The sequence below is a fragment of the Lissotriton helveticus genome, chromosome 9, assembly GCF_964261635.1.
Source record: "Lissotriton helveticus chromosome 9, aLisHel1.1, whole genome shotgun sequence".
In the NCBI taxonomy this organism is placed as follows: domain Eukaryota; kingdom Metazoa; phylum Chordata; class Amphibia; order Caudata; family Salamandridae; genus Lissotriton; species Lissotriton helveticus.
Window position 1 is genome coordinate 547,876,910 of NC_136070.1, and position 25,330 is coordinate 547,902,239.

At 48.2% G+C, this 25,330-nt stretch overlaps 1 protein-coding gene across 9 annotated transcripts in view; it reads left to right on the plus strand.

The window, feature by feature from the left end:
* The window catches only part of DPF2 (double PHD fingers 2), a 411,270-nt gene that overhangs the window by 212,242 nt on the left and 173,698 nt on the right, over positions 1–25,330 (plus strand). For all 9 annotated transcript variants that reach the window (XR_013601006.1, XM_078660438.1, XM_078660431.1 and 6 more), the window contains one exon: positions 5,859–5,943. Coding sequence is in view for 8 of the 9 variants with exons in the window: in XM_078660438.1 (XP_078516564.1) it covers positions 5,859–5,943 (85 nt within the window). In the remaining variant the exon portion in view is untranslated. The remainder of the gene's footprint in view (positions 1–5,858; positions 5,944–25,330) is intronic.

Genomic DNA, 25,330 nt, shown 5'->3' on the forward strand with positions numbered 1-25,330 from the left:
TTTTGAGCACCTTTGTGCTAAAAGTAAAAACAAATCACGTTTTGTGCTGTTTTTACCAATCTAACATATCCACCACTCAAAATACTTTCACATTCCACTAAACTAATTCACCACTAATCCTTTCTCCCACTTCTTTACCCATTCCTCAGATCCATCTTTGTCACACTTCTTTACCCATTCTTCAGATCCACCTCTTTGTCGCACTTCTTTACCCATTCCTCAGATCCATCTCTCTTGGTCACACTTCTTTAACCATTCCTCAGATCCATCTCTTTGTCACACTTCTTTACACATTCCTCATATCCATCTCTATTGCCCTCACTCTATCTATCGCCCTCACTCTATCTATCTATCGCCCTCACTCTATCAATCTATCTATCTATCTATCGCCCTCACTCTATCTATCTATCGCTCTCACTCTATCTATCTATCGCCCTCACTCTATCTATCTATCGCCCTCACTCTATCTATCTATCGCCCTCACTCTATCTATCTATCGCCCTCACTCTATCGCCCTCACTCTATCTATCGCCCTCACTCTATTATTATTATTATTATTGTGTCTTTTATAGAGCGCGCAGCTACCCCAACGGGGTGTCCCGGCGCTAAGTGATTGACCACAAGATCCCTCAAACAGAAAGGTTACAGACAAAAAAGGTAGGATTTCAGACTGCGACGAAATTCAGATTCAGTTTTGATCATGCGCAAACCCAAGAGCAGCTTGTTCCATCGTTGAGCGGCACCTAGCTCAAATGTTTTGCCTCCAGCACAGGATTTTTTGAATCTGGGAATGGTCAATAAAAACTTGGAATTTGAGCGAAGAGCTCTGGGGTTACAGTAAGGACGGAGGATAGTTCTAATATGGACAGATCCATTGCCCTGAGTAGAACAATAGGCCAAAGTCATGGCTTTGAATTCAATTCTTTTACTCATGGGCAACCTGTGCAATTCCCGGAGGTAGGGTGAAATGTCCTGCTTCGTGATAGACCCCCAATCAGGTGAGCCGCTGCATTTTGGACTAATTGAAGTTTGTGGCAAAGGCCAGAAGATAGACCCAAATAGAGTCCATTCGCATAGTCCAAATGCGAGATAATTAATGCGTGAACGATGGTCTTTCGGCTAGCACTAGGTAAGTAGTTGATAAGTTTTTTTAGCGTTTTAATTTTAAAAAAACAAGCTGCCGAAACTGATTGGACCTGACACCCAAGTGGCAGCTGTTGATCCCACCAGACTCCGAGGTTTCTAACCGAGTCCTTCGGGATCGGGGCTTGGCTAAGATCTTCCGGCCACCAAAGATTAGAATTTAATGGGGATGGCTGATTGAAGAAAAGCACTTCAGTTTTAGCTGTATTCAATCTTAAAAAATTGAGATCCATCCATTTAGCAATGTCCCTGATGCAGAATTTAAGAGGGTCAAAAGTGGAGAGGGAAGGATCCTCAAAAGTAAAAAGCAGCTCGATATCGTCGGCATACGACATAGTTTTGATACTCAGCTTGGAGATCATATCAGCTAAGGGAGCAAAGTAAACATTAAAAAGAAGCGGGCTCAGGGACGAGCCCTGGGGGACACCCCATTTCAACGGTCTGGGTGTGGGAGTAAAAGGGGGATGTGCACCACAAGTCTATCCATTTAAGGACCTTGCCCTGGATTCCTATAGTCCTCAGTCTGTCCAGGAGTATGGGGTGAGAGACGGTGTCGAATGCCGCCGATAAATCCAGCAGCACCAACACCGCCCTCGAATCCAGATCTATCTATCGCCCTCACTCTATCTATCTATCGCCCTCACTCTATCTATCTATCGCCCTCACTCTATCTATCGCCCTCACTCTATCTATCGCCCTCACTCTATCTATCACCCTCACTGTATCTATCGCCCTCACTCTATCTATCTATCTATCTATCTATCTATCTATCTATCTATCTATCTATCTATCTATCTATCGCCCTCACTCTATCTATCACCCTCACTCTATCGCCCTCACTCTATCTTTCGCACTCACTCTATCTTTCGCACTCACTCTATCTATCACCCTCACTCTATCTATCGCCCTCACTCTATCAATCTATCGCCCCTCACTCTATCAATCTATCTATTGCCCTTACTCTATCTGTCGCCCTTACTCTATCTGTCGCCCTCACTCAATCTCCCTCACTCCATCTATCACCCTCACTCTATTTACCGCCCTCACTCTATCTATCGCCCTCACTCTATCGCCCTCACTCTATCGCCCTCACTCTATCGCCCTCACTCTATCGCCCTCACTCTATCGCCCTCACTCTATCGCCCTCACTCTATCGCCCTCACTCTATCGCCCTCACTCTATCGCCCTCAATCTATCGCCCTCACTCTTATCTATCGCCCTCACTCTTATCTATCGCCCTCACTCTATCGCCCTCACTCCCTCCCTCTATCGCCCTCCCTCCCTCTATCGCCCTCCCTCCCTCTATCGCCCTCCCTCTATCGCCCTCCCTCTATCTATCGCCCTCCCTCTATCTATCGCCCTCACTCTATCTTTCGCCCTCACTCTATCTATCGCCCTCACTCTATCTTTCGCCCTCACTCTATCTTTCGCCCTCACTCTATCTATCGCCCTCACTCTATCTATCGCCCTCACTCTATCGATCTATCGCCATCACTCTATCTATCGCCCTCACTCTATCTATCGCCCTCACTCTATCTATCACCCTCACTGTATCTATCGCCCTCAATCTATCTATCTATCTATCTATCTATCTATCTATCTATCTATCTATCTATCTATCGCCCTCACTCTATCTATCACCCTCACTCTATCGCCCTCACTCTATCTTTCGCACTCACTCTATCTTTCGCACTCACTCTATCTATCACCCTCACTCTATCTATCGCCCTCACTCTATCAATCTATCCCCCCTCACTCTATCAATCTATCTATTGCCCTTACTCTATCTGTCGCCCTTACTCTATCTGTCGCCCTCACTCAATCTCCCTCACTCCATCTATCACCCTCACTCTATTTACCGCCCTCACTCTATCTATCGCCCTCACTCTATCGCCCTCACTCTATCGCCCTCACTCTATCGCCCTCACTCTATCGCCCTCACTCTATCGCCCTCACTCTATCGCCCTCACTCTATCGCCCTCACTCTATCGCCCTCAATCTATCGCCCTCAATCTATCGCCCTCACTCTTATCTATCGCCCTCACTCTATCTATCGCCCTCACTCTATCGCCCTCACTCCCTCCCTCTATCGCCCTCCCTCCCTCTATCGCCCTCCCTCCCTCTATCGCCCTCCCTCTATCGCCCTCCCTCTATCTATCGCCCTCCCTCTATCTATCGCCCTCACTCTATCTTTCGCCCTCACTCTATCTATCGCCCTCACTCTATCTATCGCCCTCACTCTATCGATCTATCGCCATCACTCTATCTATTGCCCTCACTCTTATCTATTGCCCTCACTCTTATCTATTGCCCTCACTCTATCGCCCTCACTCTATCTATCTATCTATCTATCTATCTATCTATCTATCTATCTATCTATCTATCGTCCGCCCTCACTCTATCTGTCTATCTATCGCCCTCACTCTATCTATCGCCCTCCCTCTATCGCCCTTCCTCTATCTATCGCCCTTCCTCTATCTATCTATCACCCTTCCTCTATCTATCTATCGCCCTCCCTCTATCTATCGCCCTCCCTCTATCTATCGCCCTCCCTCTATCTATCGCCCTCCCTCTATCTATCGCCCTCCCTCTATCTATCGCCCTCCCTCTATCTATCGCCCTCCCTCTATCGCCCTCCCTCTATCGATCTATCGCCATCACTCTATCTATTGCCCTCACTCTTATCTATTGCCCTCACTCTATCGCCCTCACTCTGTCTATCTATCTATCGCCCTCACCCTATCACTCTATCTATCTATCTATCTATCTATCAATCTATCTATCTATCTATCTATCTATCTATCTATCGTTCGCCCTCACTCTATCTGTCTATCTATCGTCCTCACTCTATCGCCCTCCCTCTATCTAACGCCGTCCCTCTATCTATCGCCCTCCCTCTATCTATCTATCGCCCTCCCTCTATCTATCTATCTATCGCACTCACTCTATCGCATCACCACAGCATCACTCAGCACCACCACAGCATCACTCAGGGGCACCACAACATCACTATGCGCTACCACAGCATCACTGAACGCCACAGCATCACTCGTCGCCACCACAGCATCACTCGTCGCCACCACAGCATCACTCGTCGCCACCACAACATCACTCGTCGCCACCACAACATCACTCGTCGCCACCACAACATCACTCGTCGCCACCACAACATCACTCAGCGCCACCACAGCATCAATCTGTGCAACCATTCAACAACAACTGGTTCAAATATGTTATATCTATGTTTCAAGCTTTATTACAAATGTCACAAAAAATTTTAATATTTCACTTCTGTTCTTGGATTTTCGTCACAATAAAATACACTGAACATAATCTTCACAAAAGTTATTTACAAACGTTTAAGCTAATGCCATTATAAATTACAATAACTTTTATTTAAGTATTCATTATTAAAAAAATTAAAAGCCATTATTTGTAATATCAATACATCTAAGTCATGTAAATACAACACATATTGCATTACAAATGCTATAGGTGTCACGTTTGCGAAAGTTATAACTATTGGCATTGTAAATGACAAAGCTATTAATATAGCTATTTTCAAAACCAACACATGAATAAAACATTTGTCATTTACAATACCAATAGCTCAAACATTTGTAATGCGAGACCTATTGCATTGCAAATGCTTGTTAAGCCAAGTTATTAGGTGGTCGGGTCTTACTTCTCTGTTGTTTGCCGCGCTAGCTCCATGACACCTTGCCCAAGGTAACCGTGCGCTTTATAACTACTCTTTACTTACTTACTACTTGCTTGCCTCTGTTGCTGCTTTGCTCCGTTGCTGCTTGCCTCCGTTGCTGCTTGCCTCCGTTGCTGCTTGCCTCCGTTGCTGCTTGCCTCTGTTGCGGCTTGCCTCCGTTGCGGCTTGCCTCCGTTGCGGCATACCTCCTGTTGCTGCTTACCTCCTGTTGCTGCTTACCTCTGTTGTTGCGTGCCTCCGCTATCCTCCCTCCATTGTTGCTTCAACCCCCCACCCAGCCTCACTCCCCCCGCCCCCTCAGCCTCCCTCCTGGTTTTGGTTGGTCATCACTCCATTTTTACTTGGCTTACTCCCTCCGTTTTGCAGCCCACCTACCCCCGCTATAACTACAAAAGCACTGTGACATGGACACCCTTAGCTGCATCATAGCACCATGTTCCCCAAACCCCTTATAACCATGTTGCCTTCTTCCCCCGCCCTCCACCCACTCTCCCTCCAGTGATATGATGTAGACGTCACAGCACTTCTTTTTTCCCCACCCTCCTTTCGCCCTCGCCCTTGAAAGCAATAAACAAAACCTTCTAAATATGTAGCCAGCTGGTGTTTTTTTGTTCCTTTTTTTACTTTTTAACCGTATTGCGCTGCTGTAAAACATGGCTAAAACATAGACGAAGGCAATACCTTGTATAGGCGACACCGATTGACTTTGCCCATTGCTTGTTCATATAGTTAAAAATAAATTCCATTACCGTGATGCTGTTCAGAATGCGATTCACTAGAAGTGTTTCTATCAGTCAAAGGCACAACTTCCTTAACAATTTTTTAAAGCATCACCAGAAAAACATGTACAAATGTTCTTTCATGTAATAAACTGCGACTTCTGCTCCTCTGCTAATATGCCCTTTTTAAAATTCGACTTGCACTGATAGCAGAGCTTTACCTGCGCAAGGTTTTCTTTCAAAGTCTCACAGTCTGCCATTTTCTTTCTTTATAGGGCAAAGGTTTAGCCAGTGCCAGGAAAAAGCTGGATGCAGCAGCAGCAGCACTTGAAGATCGTGATAAACCCTACGCCTGTGACAGTGAGTGGTCATCATTGTTTGTTTCCTATTACCCCATTGATGGGGGTCCATTTCAATCCTTTGCACACACACACCCAGAACACTTATTTCTTGACTATTGATTTTTGTAGGCTTAGTTCAAAAAGATGCAAGCGTTAAAATGTCATTCTTGTTAAGGGTAATTACTGTGTTGCTGGTCCACAGGCCAAGGGAACCAGAGGGTGGTTAAGGTAAGAACACTGATATGAGTCAGTAGAATGTAACAAGGTTGTGACAATGAAGAAACATGATTCCAAAGAGCATTTTGTTGGTGAGGGGGGGTATCAGTCTGGGTGAAGATGAAGTCTCACCATGGACTAAATTAGTAAGTGTTTAATAACTTTGCAAGGTCAGGAAGTTGTGAGGGTATTAGAGATTGCTGACAGGTGACTGGAGAGAATAAGCATTTACAATGCAATGGTTTCGCCTTTGGAAAAGTTAGAGCTATTGGCATTGCTCATGACATTTCTTTTTTTTTTTTACTTATAAATAAATGGCATTGTTATTAACATTGCTAACCTCAATGAAGGTCGAAGTCTCACAATGCCTGTCTCACAAGGCACACAGATACACAGCAGTCACCCACTTCACAAGGCATACATACACTCAACTTCCGGCATCACAAGATACAAAATGCACTGCAGTACCTTATGCAAAATGCACAAAGTGTGCAGGAGACCCCACAAAACGCACAAAGTGATTTTCAACCTATTCTAAATGTACAACAACACAGCAGCATGCTCCACAACACACAACAAGGTGAAGCCAGTACAACATACAAACGTCCTCCACACAATATAAAATAAAGAAGGATGTGGCACTACAGCCAGAGCTGCTGATCATGGAAATGGGGAGTCAAGTTCGAGTCTTGTTGTCGGCTCAACAGCCTGTGATTCTGGGCAAATCAAGTAATATCGTCCTAAAAAATGAATGTGACCTTGTGTAATGTAAATGGTGCTTGTGTGAAGCACTGGGGTCGAGTTTGCGCTATATGAAACTGCAAAAAAGAAAAACACAAACACTGCAAGCTACCCCTACCATGCAAAAATATTCAAGTGTGCCCTACTAAATACACAACAGCAGGCTTGTATATAGGAAGAGGAGTTCCATGGGACTCAGTACAAGCTGAGTAGGCATGCACACATGTTTACATGCCTATAGGTTGCAACTCCTTCTAAAGCATGCTTCCCTTCCCACATCGCGAGCAATCAATAAAGTGTCCACTCCAGAACCAACATCCCTGCTCCTAAAAACATAAGACATAGAAGATCTACACTTCAATCTTTTTGCAAATCCTATCTGTGCTTCTAAATTTAGGGAACTTCAATTACATTTGCATGTGTGATCTGAATTCTTAATGGGGCTGTTTTATGATTGTTCTGAAAACGAAGGCAAAGGAGAGGGTCGAAGAAAGCACAACAAGTACTCCATTGCAATGGCGACCCAATACCCTGTCCACAAAACCAAATGTCTGCCAACCCAATTTTGAGTTGGTGGACTGCAAGCTTTCGCTGACAAGATTAAAATGTATTCAGATGGTGTAAAACTTCTTCCAATGACCCAACAGAGTAGGGGCTGTTGGAGGTAAGCCAACCGACCTGGAGCCAATGGGAGTTGAGAGCCTGACTTTCTTTTGCTACTACACGTGGCGGGATCTAACTTGGTTTAGTGTTCATAATGCTGTGCACCGCGTCAGTCTCTGGATTGCAGCGAGGTCTGTTAGCCAATGAATGACAGCCATTGTGCGGGGCCGGTCACAGTCTTGTCTGGCAATCAGTGTACAGTGTTCAGGCTCTCAGTCCCTGACTGTCAGTGAGTGCACAACGATCTCACTATCTGCCCTCGATCGACAGCCAGATATATAGTGTAGGGACTCGAAGGGTCTCTGTGAAACATTGGTAGGGAAATGCAGACAGCGGTGCCGGTGGGCAGACGCGCCGCTTTAGTCAAGAGCAGCTGATAACCGAAGGAAAGTGCTCCACTGTCAGCTCGGCCAAAGTCTGTCCCTCTGAGAGACCTCGTGTTATTGAAACAGGGGAAGGACTGCAGGCTTTAGAGCGTCTTTCTTGAACTAATCACATCTGTAGTACTCCTAGCGAGCTGGTGGTAGGCCATTACAGGTTATATCCGCAGCCTACATATGCTGAAACTTTTTACTATTGAGTACACGGTAAGATTATTTTGAAAATGACTCTGAGGAGATGCTTATTGCTGTGCAGAGGAAGGCACTCCTTAAAAGTTGACTGTTCAACTTTCAGTTGCATATTGCTGTATTTTGGTGGTAAACTAGTACTGATAAAGTAAAACTTTTGAACAGTGTTGTGAACATGTTTAAAAATAACAATAATACTGAACTGAAACTATCACAAAATGTACCTCATTGGTCACATACTTTGCATTTTCTTGCAGCATAATTTGGTCCTCCCTTGCTGCATTATTCCAGTGGCCCTGGAAATAGCCTTCTTGCTCTCAACCTGTAGGAATGACCACGACAATATATGTGACCAGTTTCTTGTAAATTAGTATTTACTACATTTTAGGAACAATCTTCTCCAGCTATCGAAAGAGATTGTGCGCTGTCTCTGCCCGCTCCTGCATGTGATAGACATAACATTGCAGTGCGGGATGTTTTAATAAATACACACCCTTTCATGCTACTTGTAGCTATTCGCAATGGGTTCCCTTGTGTCTTCCTCACTCACAGAGCTGTCTTGGCTGCCACAGCCCTGCTGCCAGCACTCTCTCTTGCACTTGGAACCATAGTCCTGCTCGCAACCTAGAGTGTAAAGATTCCCTGCCTTAGCAGGTGCACTGCCTTGCTGCCCGAGATCAGTCTCCCCTCACCACCTGGATCCCTGAACCTGCATTTTACACCGGTGTGCGTGCCTTAACCATCAATCCACAGTCCCTATGTAACTTTATCCAGCACTCTTCCAATGTTCGTGCATCTCTCGGGAGCATAGGGCAAGCTCTGAATTTCCTCCCGTCCTGACTGTCGAATCTTCTTTTTCTCCCTACACTTCCATGTCCAGACCCCATCCAGGCCCGCTGTGCCATGCTCTCACCTCGCAGTCGATGAGGCTCTCGGCCAGCGGGTCTCCATGCCGCAGCCTCGGAATGGGCGGAGTCTGGAACGGGTAAGGTTGAAACTGGCTCTGGCTCCAGCCGGGAACCTGGGACTCGAGCTCTAAATTATCGGTGCTCCCAGTTCCTTCACTCCCAAATCAGCTCCGGTCCCGTCCTCCTTCCCGGCCCCTTCCTCCTTCCCGCCCCCAGCCTCCGCCATCGCAGGCTCTTCTGACAGCTCCCGCCGGTTCCGGGGACCGGAGAGGCCGCGGCTGCTCCTCGCGCTGGAGCTAAGCACACTGACAGCGGCGGCGGCTGCATGAACACCAGGAGTCTGACCAGGCACAGACAAAACATGTGGAGAGAAAGGACCGCCCGCCAGACAGGACTGCTGCAGTGCCCTCCCGCGGACCGGCGGGGTAGTACAAGGTTTCATACCAGATACGGCTCGTATAGAGAGAGCTCCCGCAAGTCTGCACTTAAACAGGGAGTAAATACTACATGCACACACTGCCAGCCTAAAGGTACGCGAATCTCTATAGAGTGCAGTGCTCTTTGGAAAGGTCGATGTGTGAACTTTAGAAAAGGTCGAGGAATAGGAATAAACCATTTCTACATCGAGGAATAAGCAATTTCTACACAGTTCTAACTTCAGTGCTCAAGCTTTCGCTTTTCATAAATCTCTGTCTCGATTGATGTAACAGTACTCCAGAAGTTGCACAAACACACACGGTTCTGCGAGCAAGTCATAAATGAATTTAACGCAAATAAAAACAAGAAGCACGGGCACACGGGGGGGGCGGGAACGGACTGCGGGAGGGGGGGCGGGAAGGCAAGGAAAAACAAGCACTCACCTGGACTTCCTCCGGCGGCGGTCGGCCGCGGAATGGCCAAAACAACCCTGGAAGACAAAAAAAATAAACCCCGCCCACGGCCGCGATGACGATCAGAAAAGGGTGGAGAGGGAAGAAATCGCGGGAACGCCCACGAATATGGTCCGGCCATGACGGACAGATCTCTGTTCCAATGGCTAGCCTCCATTTATGGAGCTAGCCAATGGAACAGAGGGCGGATTCTCAAGCCACTCTACTGTTCTCATTAGGTTTTCACCTGCGTGAAAAGCTGCGCAGTGCTCAGCTTTCACTTAGGTGAAACCTAAAAAGGAAACTAATGAGAGTACGATTATACAAAGTGGGGAAAACATGGTATGGCGATGGGTGGTGGACAGACATAAGATAGAGAAAAGGAACTGATCTAGTGTGGAAATGTAGGTTTAGCAAAGACATTCTGTGAATTTGAAGAGAGCCTACTAAAGAGTGGTGTTGGCTAACTGTTATGAGACCTTCCAAAAATTGGCAGACACAGTCGAATAGAGGAAAATTGCCATGTAGTTGGAAAACCTTCAAGTAGCTTAAAAGAAGGGGAAAAAAGCAAAATAGCACAAGGGAGATTAAAGGTTTCTTTGTGATGAAAGGGTGGTAGGAGCGGTAAGTACATAGCTACAGCTGGTAAGCACTAAAAGCAATTGGATGAAGAGGTTGTCTCTTGGATCTGGGGAAGGATGAATGGTAGACAAAGGAGGGTTGAGTTTGCCTCGCTTTGTGAGGTCTTTTCTTTGGGGTCCTGGGCAATCATTGGTTACTGGGCAGTATCCCTAGTTGCTGCTGTTGTTTACCACCAGTGTTCCAGGGCCACCCATACAGTTGCTGGTGAATTGTATAATCAAGTTACTCTCCTTAGGCCTCTTTCTGTCCAGTGGTAGCAAACTTGAGCGTTCAAGGTTTACATTGGGAGGTAAAAACTCAGAGATAGCATGACGCATAAAAATACGCACAATAAACTCTGTGTCAGTGACAGCTATTCGTACTTAAAAGAATATGGCTTTATTTATAGGTAGGTAAAACACTGCAATTAAGGCATACAGAAAAAATACAAGGTGCTGCCACCTTCTGCGCACATGATTTCTGGAAGTAAATTCATGGTATTCATACCATAGGTGAAACTTTTTTCTTCTTCTTCTAATAGTATGGGTCACCAAGGTAAAAGTTATACTAGGGGGGTGCACATTTGGGTATTCTTGGTAGACTTCAGCTTTACTTCAGTTTTTTTACTCCATTTCCATCAGTGAGGCAGAGGTGTCAAACATAAAGTAACAATGCCACAATTTGGATATTTTTCATGCTGGAGTTGGTTCGGCTCACTACACACACTGGAACAGTGATTACATCTTGGTCACAATATTAGTTTACAGTACCAAATGCAGCAGACAATTAGTTTTGGTGCTCAATTAAACTTGGCTACCTAGAGCCAGATGTTGGGAATCAGCTGTCTGATGATCTTCAGTACTGCTAATCACAAAGAGAAGGTCCCAGGGGTATATTAAAGACTCTACCTGTTGAATCCCCTGAACAGAAATGACACCAACATAAGTCAACAGTGAGTCTGCACAAACAAACAAAGTACCCAAATGTACAAAATACTAAGGAGAAGTTTACCAGAAACGAGTTCCCATCAGTCCACCATCGAGACCGCCCTTCATCATCTGGGATCTCTTTTGACACATATGACTATTGCTGTTGAAGGTGAAAAAACCTGCACTGGCTGATAACAACCATGTACCAGGAAAAACCACAGCAAATATGTAGATGTGAGAAATGGCGTGTCTGGTGGAGTACTGAATAGCAGTGCAAAGAGAAAATGTGTTGTGAAAAGAAAAAGAAAAGGGGTTCTAAAATTAGGTCGTGATCAGGGACAACAATTTTAATAAACACCGTCATACTCCTAAATCAATAAAAACAGTGCAAATGAGTGGCATAACAAATAACCACTTAGTAGATATGTAAGGTCGACATGTTTCTGCAGTCTAATAGAGTCTCGAGATTTCCTGCTGCTTCCTCAGGACCATTAGTGCTACTGCTAAATAAGATCAATTGGATCAAAGAATAAATAAACCATATCACCTGGATAGTGTAGGTTACTGTACAATCATCTTCCCATCCTAAATATAAGAAGAAAAGTGTAAATATAAGTCACTCAAAGATAATGGGAGGATATATGGGTACAATGTAAAACATTACAAATAGCATGCAGTGTTATGCATACAAAGTAATGTAATGCCAGTCAAATAAAGTTATTGGCCGGCAAATAGACCGTCTAAATCAGTCACCACTCACCACAATGTGAGTATACACATTTAAATTCACTCACCCACTTGATGAGAAGGAGAAGCCCCACCTCACCTGGCGCGAGCTCAGGTAGTGGATGCACCGCACTATGAAGAAAATAACACGAACATCGATGTAAATTACACCTGCTAGTATTCCTAAGCAAACCAGTCTCAGCATGCGCCACCGCTAGCGCCAACTAACGCATGCCAAAAAACCACAAACTGGCCGCGTGCATCTCTTATTATAGATAGTATGTTTTGTGGAGCTGTCAGCTTCCACATCCACTCGTTCATGACCCCAGCATATTTGGCGTGCTATCAGCTTGAGCCAGGCACTCAACTGTTGTCCCAGCTGCTGCACACCCATTCATAACATGAAGTGACATAAGGCTCAAGGCAGCTCACCTCTCTGTCGGAGCTATGGAGCCATCAGCTTCCACATCCACTCGTTCATAACCCCAGCATATTTAGCATGCTATCAGGTTACCCAGGCACTCATCCGTTATCCCAGCTGCTGCACACCCATTCATGTTCTGAAGTAACATAACGCTCGAGGCAGCTCACCTATCCGTCGGTACACCGGTCGTCCCTCTAAGCTCAATCTTGGGGAGGAGCCGACTCGGTGTACCGGGAGGTGAATATGTCCACAGCCTGCTTCCGCGTCAGGCGAGGGGCGTGTGCGAACGTGCACAACGCGCGGTGACGTCACACGCAGCGCGAAGGACGCGCTGTTGCAGTAGGGAAATGTAGTTTACAAGGTCATTTACAGGCTGGAAAGTAGGTTCGAATCCCGGCCGGGCGCTCGAATCTACAGCCATGGTAAATTGATCCTCGTAGGGGGAAAATGTATACACTAATGTTATGTTGGAACAATCACCAACATTAAAGAGACAGTCTTCAATCCTGGCTCAAAATCACTTAGATATGATGCAGAGCGGGAGCATGTGATCCAAAGTAATCACCCCTTGTTTCAAAACACCAGACACTCCACTCGATAAATTGCTAATCACACTATACACCAAGGCGCTGGTAGGAAGTGTCTGCGTGAATACTCTACATGGCGTTAACTATCCAGTTAAACCATCCGCGCCATTAGCTATGTAAATGTTAGATCATGTAGTGGCGTGTCGGAACCATATTGAACCAATGAATTAGGCTAAACTATTTTATATGTACATCTGTGTACTTCAGGTTGGAATGCCTAGTATAGTATGTAGGAGATGTGTGTCCAATAGTATTTGCGATGACATAGACAATCATGCCAAACTGCCAGTTTATATTCAGATGCTATGTCAGGTCTAGAACACTTAAGTTCTTGAAAAACTGTGGTTCGTGGGAGGATGCCTAGAGTTTACAACGACATCCACGGAATTTCGTCATTTAACCCACATTCATCACTCCGAAGTCTGTAAACCCATTTCTGTTCGCATTTGAACAGAAATTTTGAGATGTCAGTTACAGAAGGAGGAATCCACGGTTGGTCCAATACAGTCCACGAGATGTCTGAGGGCTGGTGACCCACTTGTAGGAAGTGATTCGTCAATTTCGTTGCTTGTTTACCACAACGAATTGAACTTTTGTGCTCAGAAATTCTAGTTTTAATTTTTCTGGTAGTCATCCCCACGTAGTTTAATTTGCAGGGGCATGTTATTAGGTAGATTAGGTTCGAGCTGTTACAGTTTGTGAACCTTCTCAATTGCCATGGTCTGTTGGTGCCTATGGCTATAGTGAGTGTTTTCGAAGTTTGTGGACAAGCCGCGCAGCTACCGCAAGGATGGTGTCCAGTAACTGCGGGTAAGTCCCAAAGAGTACCAACCGCTCGTGGAATCGAAGTTTTAGGTCTCGTATGAACCAGCTGGTCTCTCAAATTTCGGCCTCTCTTGAAGGCAAACAGAGGGGGAGGTATTGAATCAGTGCCCGTATTGAGGATCTTCCAGTGTTTGGTGACAATGTTTTTGATTTTATTGGACAGTGTGCTATATGTATTCACACAGGTGATCCTCTCTTGTTGTTCTTTCTGGGGTAGTAGTTCTAACAGGCTTTCCCTGTTGTTATTAGCAGCCCGTTTTCTCGCATGCCTGATGAGATGTTTGGGGTATTTCTTGTCCCGTAGATTACCTTCAAGGGTTTGAGAGTGTTCATGAAAAGCTGTTTTGGTGGAACAATTCCTCTGGATGCGGAGGAATTGCCCAAAGGGTAAATTATCCCTCAATGATTTGGGGTGGAAACTCTCATAGTTGAGCAAGGAATTTCTTGCCATTGGTTTCCGATATAACTCGGAATGTAGGCCCCCTCCTGATGCAGAAATTAGCAAGTCCAGAAAGGTAACTGGTGTTTGTGAAACTCAATAGTGAATTTGAGGAATTGATTCCTTTCATTCAACCAGGTGTGGAAGAGACGAAGATCGTCTTCCGTTCCCCGCCATACGACAAAAATGTCATCAATATATCTTTTCCATACTCGCAGACACTGTAGATGGGGATTAGTGGTTAGCGAGACTGGGAGCAAAAACACTTCCCATGCTCGTCCCGCTAACTTGCAGGTAGATGGATTCCTCATACTCGAAAAAGTTCTCAGTCATGGCAATAGTTGCCAAAGTCATGATGAAGCTAACCGGGGTAATTGAATTAAGATCTCTGTTAGTCAGAAGTCCTTCAATCGCTTCTAGTGTCTCTGCTTGTGGGATTGATGTATACAGACTCTCTACACCAAAGGATACCAGAAGGTCAAGATCTGCATTGAACTCAATGTCTGGCAAGATCCTTAGGACATCGTTGGTGTCCTTAAGGAAAGTAGGCATTTCCCGCACAATGGGCTGCAAGAAAACATCTACAAATGTAGACAGAGGTTGCAACAGTGAACCAATCCCCGATATGATGGGTCTACCGGGTGGGGGGCGTTGTGTTTTGTGTACTTTCGGCAGCGTGTAAAAGTACGGCATCTTAGGATTGATAGTGCGTAGGTATTCGGATTCCTTTTGCGTTATCCACCCTTCTGCAAGGCCCTCCTCGACAATGTGGCCGATGACCACAGTTAGTCTCTCAGTGGGGTCACAATCCAGTTTACGGTACGCCCTTGTATTGTTCAGTTGGCGCATACATTCCTCACGGTATGTGTCTACATCCATAAGGACAATTGCCCCACCCTTGTCCGCTGGTTTGATTATCACCGACGTCAGATTGGCCAGTGTCGTTACAGCCTCCTGTTCCACTTTGGACAGGTTCACGAAGCAGTTTTGAGGTTGCAGGTACAACTGTCTCAGATCATGGTCCACAGCCTCTTCAAATGTCTGTACCTTGGATGGTAACCCAATTAGACTGGGGTTGAAAGTAGAGAGTCTCTTAAGACCAGTATTCTTTATATCTGCTCCCTGTGTAGCAGAGGTTTTGTTAGCAAACAAGTAGTGGAGCCTGATTTTCCTAAAGAATTTCCCCATCTCAGTTTGTATGAGAAACGGGTCACCCTTATTCGTTTTGACATATCCCAGTCCTTTATTGAGGACCAGTTCTTCAGTGTGGGATAAGACGCGTTTGCTCAAATTTATCACGAGGCTGATGTTCCCGCCTGTTCCCGCGGGATCTTCTTGCCGTCCCTCAACTCCATAGTTGCTGGAGCAAGGTTCCAACGCACTTGGCCTTGTGATTGGCTTCTCCGCCGGCCTCTCGGGCGTCCAAAGCCCTGTCCTAAAAAAGGCTGCTGATTAAAGTCTGGATATGCTTGTTGTGGTCCAAAGGGACCTGGCGGGGGAAATGTAGGTGGGCCCCATGGTGATGGTTGCCACCATGATGGACAAGGGGGTTGACTGTAATAGGGATTGTAACCTCTTTTGTTCCTCCTATTGTTACCTCGTCCTCTCGCACCCCCTTTGTAGGTGCCCTGGTTAGAAGAGTCGGAATCGGTGGAAGTATCATCCGAATTCGACGTGCCGTATGTAGAACCTCCTGTCCGTCCGTTATTATTAAAAGCTGCAGGGACGTAATTATCACCAGTGTAAGGATATACAATCTCTGCAGAAAACCTGGCCAAGTCTTTCTTGAATTTTTCAAGTTTCTGCACTAGAATGGAATCCCTCAGTTCCTTACTTGTTTTGTTCCCTTCCTCTTGTCCTTTATTGAACAACTTGCCAGACAAAGTAGTCCTGATCTGACCTTCTAAGGTTTGAATTTCGACCATTATTTCGTCAGCTTTCTTCTTGGCAGTTTTGATAATCAAAACTAGCCAATCCCTTGTACACTTCCACGCGATGAGTTACCAGTCCCTACAAAAATCTTTGTTGTCAAGGAACAAGCGAGGGGCATTGTTGACTATTAGCCCACTTGGAGCACAATTGCCCCTAAGGTATTCTGCCATGATAATGCCATGGACGCAGACCCTTGCCTGGCTCTTTTTGAGTACAAGGATTTTCGCCCAGCCATCATCACTCGTCAATTGGACAGGTGGTATATTATCCAATATACTCGGATTCTCTGCTAGTATGGAATCAATTTCTGCATCATCAAAAGCTAGACCAGGATTGGTGGCCATTAGCACGGTGAAAGGGGCCCGCAGATGGCACACGCACAACCGATCTGAATGAGGAGTACAATTAATGTCAAGTGTTTGAATGTTAAATTGTTACGGTGCAGGAATACAGGACCTGCAGCAGATGCTGCACAAAGCTACTAATCACAAAGAGAAGGTCCCAGGGGTATATTAAAGACTCTACCTGTTGAATCCCCTGAACAGAAATGACACCAACATAAGTCAACAGTGAGTCTGCACAAACAAACAAAGTACCCAAATGTACAAAATACTAAGGAGAAGTTTACCAGAAACGAGTTCCCATCAGTCCACCATCGAGACCCATATATCCTCCCATTATCTTTGAGTGACTTATATTTACACTTTTCTTCTTATATTTAGGATGGGAAGATGATTGTACAGTAACCTACACTATCCAGGTGATATGGTTTATTTATTCTTTGATCCAATTGATCTTATTTAGCAGTAGCACTAATGGTCCTGAGGAAGCAGCAGGAGATCTCGAGACTCTATTAGACTGCAGAAACATGTCGACCGTACATATCTACTAAGTGGTTATTTGTTATGCCACTCATTTGCACTGTTTTTATTGATTTAGGAGTGTGACGGTGTTTATTAAAATTGTTGTCCCTGATCACGACCTAATTTTAGAACCCCTTTTCTTTTTCTTTTCACAACACATTTTCTCTTTGCACTGCTATTCAGTACTCCACCAGACACGCCATTTCTCACATCTACATATTTGCTGTGGTTTTTCCTGGTACATGGTTGTTATCAGCCAGTGCAGGTTTTTTCACCTTCAACAGCAATAGTCATATGTGTCAAAAGAGATCCCAGATGATGAAGGGCGGTCTCGATGGTGGACTGATGGGAACTCGTTTCTGGTAAACTTCTCCTTAGTATTTTGTACATTTGGGTACTTTGTTTGTTTGTGCAGACTCACTGTTGACTGATCTTCAGTACTGCACATAGTCACCGGATTGGGAGATCAGTTACATCACAACTTGTCCAGTGTTTGCCTTCTCATCCTTTTAGATCCACCAGCGGTGTTCAGCACAGTGGACCCCACTCTCCTCCTCAAGACCCTGAAGCTTAGAATGGGCCTCAGAGGGACAATAGTAAGCGGGTTCCCCTCCTTACTGAACAGCCAGTCCCAGTTCTTAAAATTGGTGAATTACACTTTGGTAACATAAACAGTGACCTGCAGTGTATCCCAAAGCTCCACTCTCTCCTCAGTTCTATTCTTCAGCTACATCAATAAATGGATGACACCAAACTTCATCTAAAAGTGTCCTCTGTACAAGACTTACCCTACACAAGGGTAGAAATGGAATTCATTCATGGATGGACTTGCACTGCTTGAAACTCCAGGCTTTTCTCCTTCTCTTCCCCCCAAACCACCTCCAAAATTGGTTCACCTCTGCTCACTGAGCTATCCTTATCTGAAAGAGACACGTTAGTGATAGATTCCTTACCTTAGAATATCCCCAGGTGTCAGACTGGATCCGTATTATTTTTGCGTAGCAGTACCCTTGCGCGTCGGTAGGCGTCGTCTGCGGCTCCGCGTCCGGCGTCGTGGGCGCCGTGATGACGTCGTCGGAGTACTTAGACGCCGCCTCCGCCTGCTGACGTCAGTTCTTTTTTTTTTTCGCGCCAGCAGCGCAGATCCGGAAAAAGTGGTACCTTAGTCACTTTTTGACTAAACTTTTTTGAACTTTTGATCATCCTTTTTCGAAGTCTTCGACTCCGAACGGTGCCGGTAGGGATGCCAGGTTTTAAGCCCTCTGAGGATTGCGACCGGCTGATGTCGGTCACCGACCCTCACCGTCGGTGTCTCCACTATCTCGGCGTCGATCATGACGACAAGGCCTGTTCCGACTGCCGGGCCCTAACTTCGAAGGCTAGGTCGCTGGAGAGGAGTCATCGGAGCTCCGGGAGTCGACATCACTCCTCAGGGTCGAAGTCGTCAGGTAAGCACAAGAAGTCGAAGAGACGTCATCACTCTTCCGACTCACCCCGACGCTCGCGCGACGTGGCCGGGGGTTCAGGTGACACCGCCCACGCGGCTCCGTCGGAGTCGCAGGCGCCGCGTCCGGCCCCATACCCTCCGGTCCCTGGGCCTCGCGCGACGCCGGAGGAGATCGAACGGTTCCTCATGGCCATGAGGTCCCTCACTCCTCCGACGGGCTCCGCGGCGCCTTCGGGCCCAGCGGACCCGTCTGGGGGGCCTAGCGGGTCGGGGGCTTCGGCCCGACGCCGTCGGGTGCTTCGGCTCTGACTCCGCCGGCGCTTTCGGGCCCGGCGCTGCTGGATCCGGGTCCGGATCCGGGTCGTCGCCGGTGGACCTAATGACCTTCCCGGCGCCGGCCCCTCAGGTGTCACCCCCGGCGCCGTCCTCGGGCAGCGCCGTCCCCGATGCCTCCCTCGACTCGGTTCCGGCGCCGCTGGGCGCCGCTTCAGACGCCGTTCGGAGAGTTTACTTTCCATGAACCGTCCCCATCATTTGCTAACCCTGAGTACCAGGAGATGGGTGATGAGGAGTATTGCGAGGGGTCTGAGGACCCTCTGACATGTGAATGTCAGTCCCAGGAGGACTGGACAGGTGAACTTGGGGATGCCAGTGGTCTGGACACTTCGCCGGACACTGGCTTTGTCTCATCTCCTACAGTGGCTACGGAGGAGGGGGCAACCTACAGTGTGGTGTTGATGAGGGCGGCCAAGGCCTTGGGCCTTGAGCTCCCCGTCGCGGCCGTGAGGACTAACCTCCTCACTGAGGTCCTTAAGCCGCAGTCATGCTCAGCCGAGCCTCTGCTGCCGTTTAACGAGGCCTTAACCGACGTTCTTTTGGGCACTTGGTCCAAGCCCGCTACAGGTTCGTCTGTAGATAGGAACGTGGCCAGACGCCACCGCCCGGCCCCGGGCGACCCTTGTTTCCTGTCCACCCACCCCACCCCTGAGAGCCTGGTGATCCAGGCCTCAAATTCCCAGACCGCATTCCCGTCGGCGCCGCCTGACAGGGAATCCAAGAGGTACGAGCAATACGGCAAGAAGGTATTCTCCTCCCTGAGTCTGGGACTGCAGTCTTCCAACACCGCGTGCCTCTTGGGCCGTTACACCCATTCTCTGTGGGATACGGTGCTGCCAGAATGCCCGTTGGAGGTACGGGCTAAACTCGGCCAAGCCCTTGTGGAAGGCCGAGATGCGGCACGGTTCGAGGCATGTGGGCTGCTAAATTAATATCTATTGCATAGATCGCCGCCTAGTGTTGGGTCCGGATGATTGCACATTGTTGTCCTGGAAGAGTCTTCGAAGTATCACAAGATAGGTGGCTCCTCCCCTGGACTACAGTGCGCATGGGCATCGACTCCATCCCCAGATTGTTTTTTTCCCCCATTGGGTTCGGATGTGGTTTCGACATCTCCTAGTCGGAATCGAATAAAACTACTTCTTTAAGGCCAAAAGGCCTTCGTTACCTCGTCGGTATTGTTCGCGTTCGGTCTCGTGCTTCATCCGACTCTAGGAGTCGGTCTTCTGCGGAGTCGAGTAACTCTTCGGACATCGAGGCCCTGTCGTCGCAGCAAGACCACGACGATTCTACGATGGAACGGAGTCCGTTCAAGTTCTGCCCCGTGTGTGGTTCAAAGTACCCACACATCGACGTGCATCCAGTCTGTAACAAATGCCTCTCGCCGGAACACGACGAGGCCAGCTGTATGGCCTGTTCGAAGTTCAGGTCGAAGAAGACGCTCAAGCTTCGGCGCGCCTTGAGGCCCAGCGAGCGGCTCCGGCACCCGACGACATCTTCGACGACCCCGAGGCAGAAGGCCCAAGCCATCGTCTGCAAATTTCACCACCATCGACGGAGGTCGAGGCCGATTCCAGTGAACCCGTCGAGGGCCAGGACCTGGAATACGTCGAGGAGGTAGGGGACGACGAAGAAGTTTATGGGGCCGCGGAAGATAGCTCGGAGGAAGAGCTATGCCCCGGAAGTTACATGACTCAGGCTCAGGTCACGGGATCGCCACTCGGCCTTACCCACGACCCTGCACCGCAATCCCCGGCCCCGCCTTCTGGCCCGGCCACGGACACATCTGCGGAGCCGCCATTGCGCATATCGAAACCGAAACCTTCGGATTCTACCACAACAAAGATGGCCAACGTACCATCGAAACTGAAGAAGCCTGCTACGTCATCGACTCCGTCGCCTTCAGTGGCTCCGAAGCCAAAGAAGGCTGTCGAGCCGGCACCGCTCCATACGGTGGCCAGGGAGCCGACCCCGAAGAAGGTCATCGAACACGTGTCGGCCACGGTTGCTCCACCAAAGTCCACAACGACTGTCGGACCACCATCAGACGCGACTGCGGCGCCAACAGGCAAACGCCCGGTCGAAGCGCAGTCGACAAAGGGCCCCGAACCGAAGTCCGGAGGACCTATGCAACGGCACAAAGAAGCCGGACCGAAACCAACGGCATCGGCGCCTAAGCCTAGGAAGGAGGCACGGACCGTTGGGGTCGAAGAGGCATCGGAGGCTCGACTACGCACGGATACCTCGTCGACGCTGGGGTCCTCCGATGGTGACTGCCATGGGTCATCGGCAACTAAACCCTCCGCTTCGTTCACGAAGCAAGTCACCGACTCCCTCAAACGGATTCGGGAGAAGACTTTGCCGTCAACTACTCACGCGCCGTCGGCCCCGAAATTGGTGGACGCACCAAAGAAGACTTCCACGCAGATCCTCTACACTCTGCCGCCGAAGGTGGCACCGAAGGCCTTTGCACCCCGGTCGGTGTCAAAGGACACAGAAGCCTCACAACACTCGATGCTAAGTGGCCATTTAGGTCGACATCAAGCTTCGGAAGAACAATCTGAGCATTATATCGACGCCGATACGGGAAAATTGACGCTCTATAAGCGAAAGATTACTTCCCAACCATTGGAATCCTATGTCATACCTCTAAAGAAGAGAAGGCCAGCACAGGACCTTCCTGCCCTTGTTGACCCTATTGACCCTCAACCAAGGAGGAGCCCATCACCCTCTCCCAATGCTTCAGGGTGAGATGACGATCACCAGGATGACCAGTACAATTTCCCAGATAACAATGACCCTGATGAGCAACAGGACTCATGGGTGGACACTGGTGACCAGGGAGGCCAACAAGTGGTACAGGACCCACAAGTTTATGGTGTACGGACATCCCCAACTGAGGATTCAGCTGCATTCAATGCCTTAATTGAACGGGCAGCTGCAAATCATAAGGTGGACATGCATGCTGACCCGGTGGAAGAAGATTTTTTGTTTGACACTTTCTCTGCCGCAGAAAAAACTGTTAAAACGCTTCCAATGCTGAAAGGTGTCCTTAAGCATGCACCGGAAATCTTCAAGGAACCCACCAGGGCAAGAGTGGTGAACCCACGTATTGAAAAGAAATACAGACTGGCACCTGGAGACCAGCATATATTCGGGGACAGTTGCCGCTGGACTCTTTGGTGGTCGCCAATGCCCGCAAGAGGGCGAACTCCCAGACAACGGGTGAAGCTCCTCCCCCAGACAAAGAGTCAAAAGTGCTAGAGGCGTCTGATAAAAGGGTGGCTGCACAGGCAGCCAATATCTGGCGCATATCGAACACACAGGCACTGTTGGCACGATATGATAGGGCGCATTACGACACCCTAGAGCAGCTCCTTCAACACCTTCCAGATGAGTTTAAAGAGGCAGCTGAGATGCTAATACAGGAGGGAAAGCTCATTTCAAACGCAGCAATTAAGTGTGCGCTTGACGTTGCAGATACAGCGGCTAGAGCAATTAACACTAGCGTGATGTTAAGGCGTCAAGCATGGCTTCGCATCTCAGGGTTTAAACCGGATATTCAAACAACAATACTCAACCAGCCCGTTAATCCCGACAGACTGTTTGGCCCGGACGTTGACACCACCCTCGAGAAAATTAAAAAAGACAATGAGACAGCTAAATCCATGGGGGCGCTTCAGTCTCAGCAATTCAGGGGGAGCACTTTTCGTCGCTCAGGTACCCGTGGTGTTACCAGAGGACACTTGGCACAGCAGACGCAATTCACCAAAGGTGGCGCGCAGTCCTCGTACCCCAAGCAGGATAGAGGGGGTTACAGAGGAAACAGTGCCAAGGGCAGGGGCAGAGGCAACAACAACTCCCGTTCCTCTGCCGCCAACAAACAGTGACTCTCTGTCACTGCCCCCCGACCATCCAACACCTGTCGGGGGGAGACTCCAGCAGTTCCTGCCAGTCTGGACGTCCATCACCACAGACAGGTGGGTGAGAAAACTTATCCAATACGGTTACTGTTTGGAGTTGACATCCACTCCACCCAACATTCCCCCAAGACAACGTCCTATGTCGGCAGAGCACTTGCACTTATTGCAGCAAGAAGTTCTTGTGATGCTGCAAAAAGGCGCAAAAGAGCTCGTGCCAGTGAAGGAGGAAGGAACAGGGGTCTATTCCCTGTACTTCCTCATCCCAAAAAAGGACGGATCCCTCAGACCCATTCTGGATCTACGCCCCCTCAACCTGTATATCCTATCAGAACATTTTCATATGCTAACACTGCAGCAAATTCTTCCCCTGCTAAACCAAGGGGACTTCCTAGCAACCTTAGACCTCAAGGATGCTTATTTTCACATACCACTCCACCCCTCCCACAGAAAATACCTCGGGTTCACCATCCAAAACAGGCATTATCAGTTCAAAGTCCTACCCTTCGGAGTGACCACTGCCCCCAGAGTGTTCACCAAGTGCCTGGCGACTGTGGCGGCGCACCTCAGGAGACAAAATATACATGTCTACCCATACCTAGACGACTGGCTGGTTCAAGCAAAGTCGGAACACCAGTGCGCCGCACACATGTCCCACACCATTCACCTCCTTCACAGTCTGGGTTTCTCACTGAACTACCCAAAGTCGCATCTCCAGCCTTCCCACGTGCGGCAGTATCTGGGCGCGACAATAAATACTCTGACTGCTACAGCTCAGCCGAACCAAGTGAGGATCGACAGCATTCAGTCGCTCATCCAAAGGTTCAGACCGCAACACTCCCTACCAGCGAGAGTGTTCATGCAGTTGATAGGCATGATGGCCTCCTGCATCTTCATAGACCCGCACGCAAGGTTGCATATGCGTCCGCTCTAAGAATGCTTGGCACATCAGTGGACTCAGGCTCAAGGACAGTTGAAAGACCTAGTGTTGGTGTCCGGTCGGGCATACAACTCTCTGCATTGGTGGACTCCACACAACCTTTGCAAGGGCCGACCGTTCCAGGAGCCTGTGCCACAGATTATCCTAACAACGGACGCATTTCTCCAGGGGTGGGGAGCTCATGTGCTCCGCTACACGGTGCAGGGACTGTGGTCAAAGCAGCAACAAAAGATGCACATCAACTACCTGGAGTTGATGGCGATCTTCATGGCACTCAAGTCCTTCAAAGTACATCTGTGCAACAAGGTCGTGTTGATCCGAACGGACAACATGACAGCCATGTACTACATCCAAAAGCAGGGAGGTACACACTCTCCACAGCTGTCTCATCTAGCTCAGAGCATGTGGAAGTGGGCCATTCAGAGGAACATCTTCCTCATGGCGGAACACCTCCCGGGCAAGGACAATCAGATGGCGGATCTGCTCAGCAGGTACAGCCATCAAATGCACGAGTGGGAGATACATCCATCAGTACTCCACCCGTACTACCAGCAGTGGGGTCATCCGGAGATAGGCCTGTTTGCCACAAGGGAAAACGCAAAATGCCGAAGCTTTGCCGCCAGGTTCCCTCACCCACAATCGCAGGGCAATGCGATATGGATGAACTGGTCAGAAAAATTTGCGTACGCTTTTCCCCCAGCGCCTCTCATTCCGCTGGTGGCAAGAAAGCTAAAGCAACACTCGATGACGCTCATCCTGGTTGCTCCAACGTGGGCACGCCAACCATGGTACACCACGTTTCTGGAACTTTCCGTGGTACCGCATCAAAGGCTGCACCTCACACCCAGGCTCTTGACGCAGAACCATGGCGACATTCAGCATCCAGATCCGCAACAGCTCAATCTGGCGATCTGGCTCCTGAGGTCTTAGAATTTGGCTACCTCAACCTGCCTCCTGAATGCATGGACATCATCAGAGAGGCAAGGAAGCCCACTACCCGAGCTTGCTATGCCGCAAAGTGGAAGCGGTTTGTCATTTACTGTACAGACCATCACATTCACCCGTTAGATGCATCAATTCCTAACATCATCTGCTATTTGTTACATCTTTACAAATGCAATCTAGCTTACGCTTCCATTCGGATACACTTATCAGCCATAGCAGCTTATCTCCAAAACAGGCGGCATCTCTCTGTTTTCAGGGTGCCTGCCATTAAAGCCTTCCTAGAGGGACTGAAACGAGTCATCCCTCCGAGAACACCACCAGCTCCTGTGTGGAACCTCAATGTGGTCCTCACTAGACTGATGGGCCCACCTTTTGAGCCGCTACATTCATGCGAAATTCAGTTCCTGACATGGAAAGTGGCCTTTCTCATTGCTATTACATCTCTCAGGCGTGTTAGTGAGCTGCAAGCCCTCACTATACAAGAGCCATTCATACAAATTCATTCA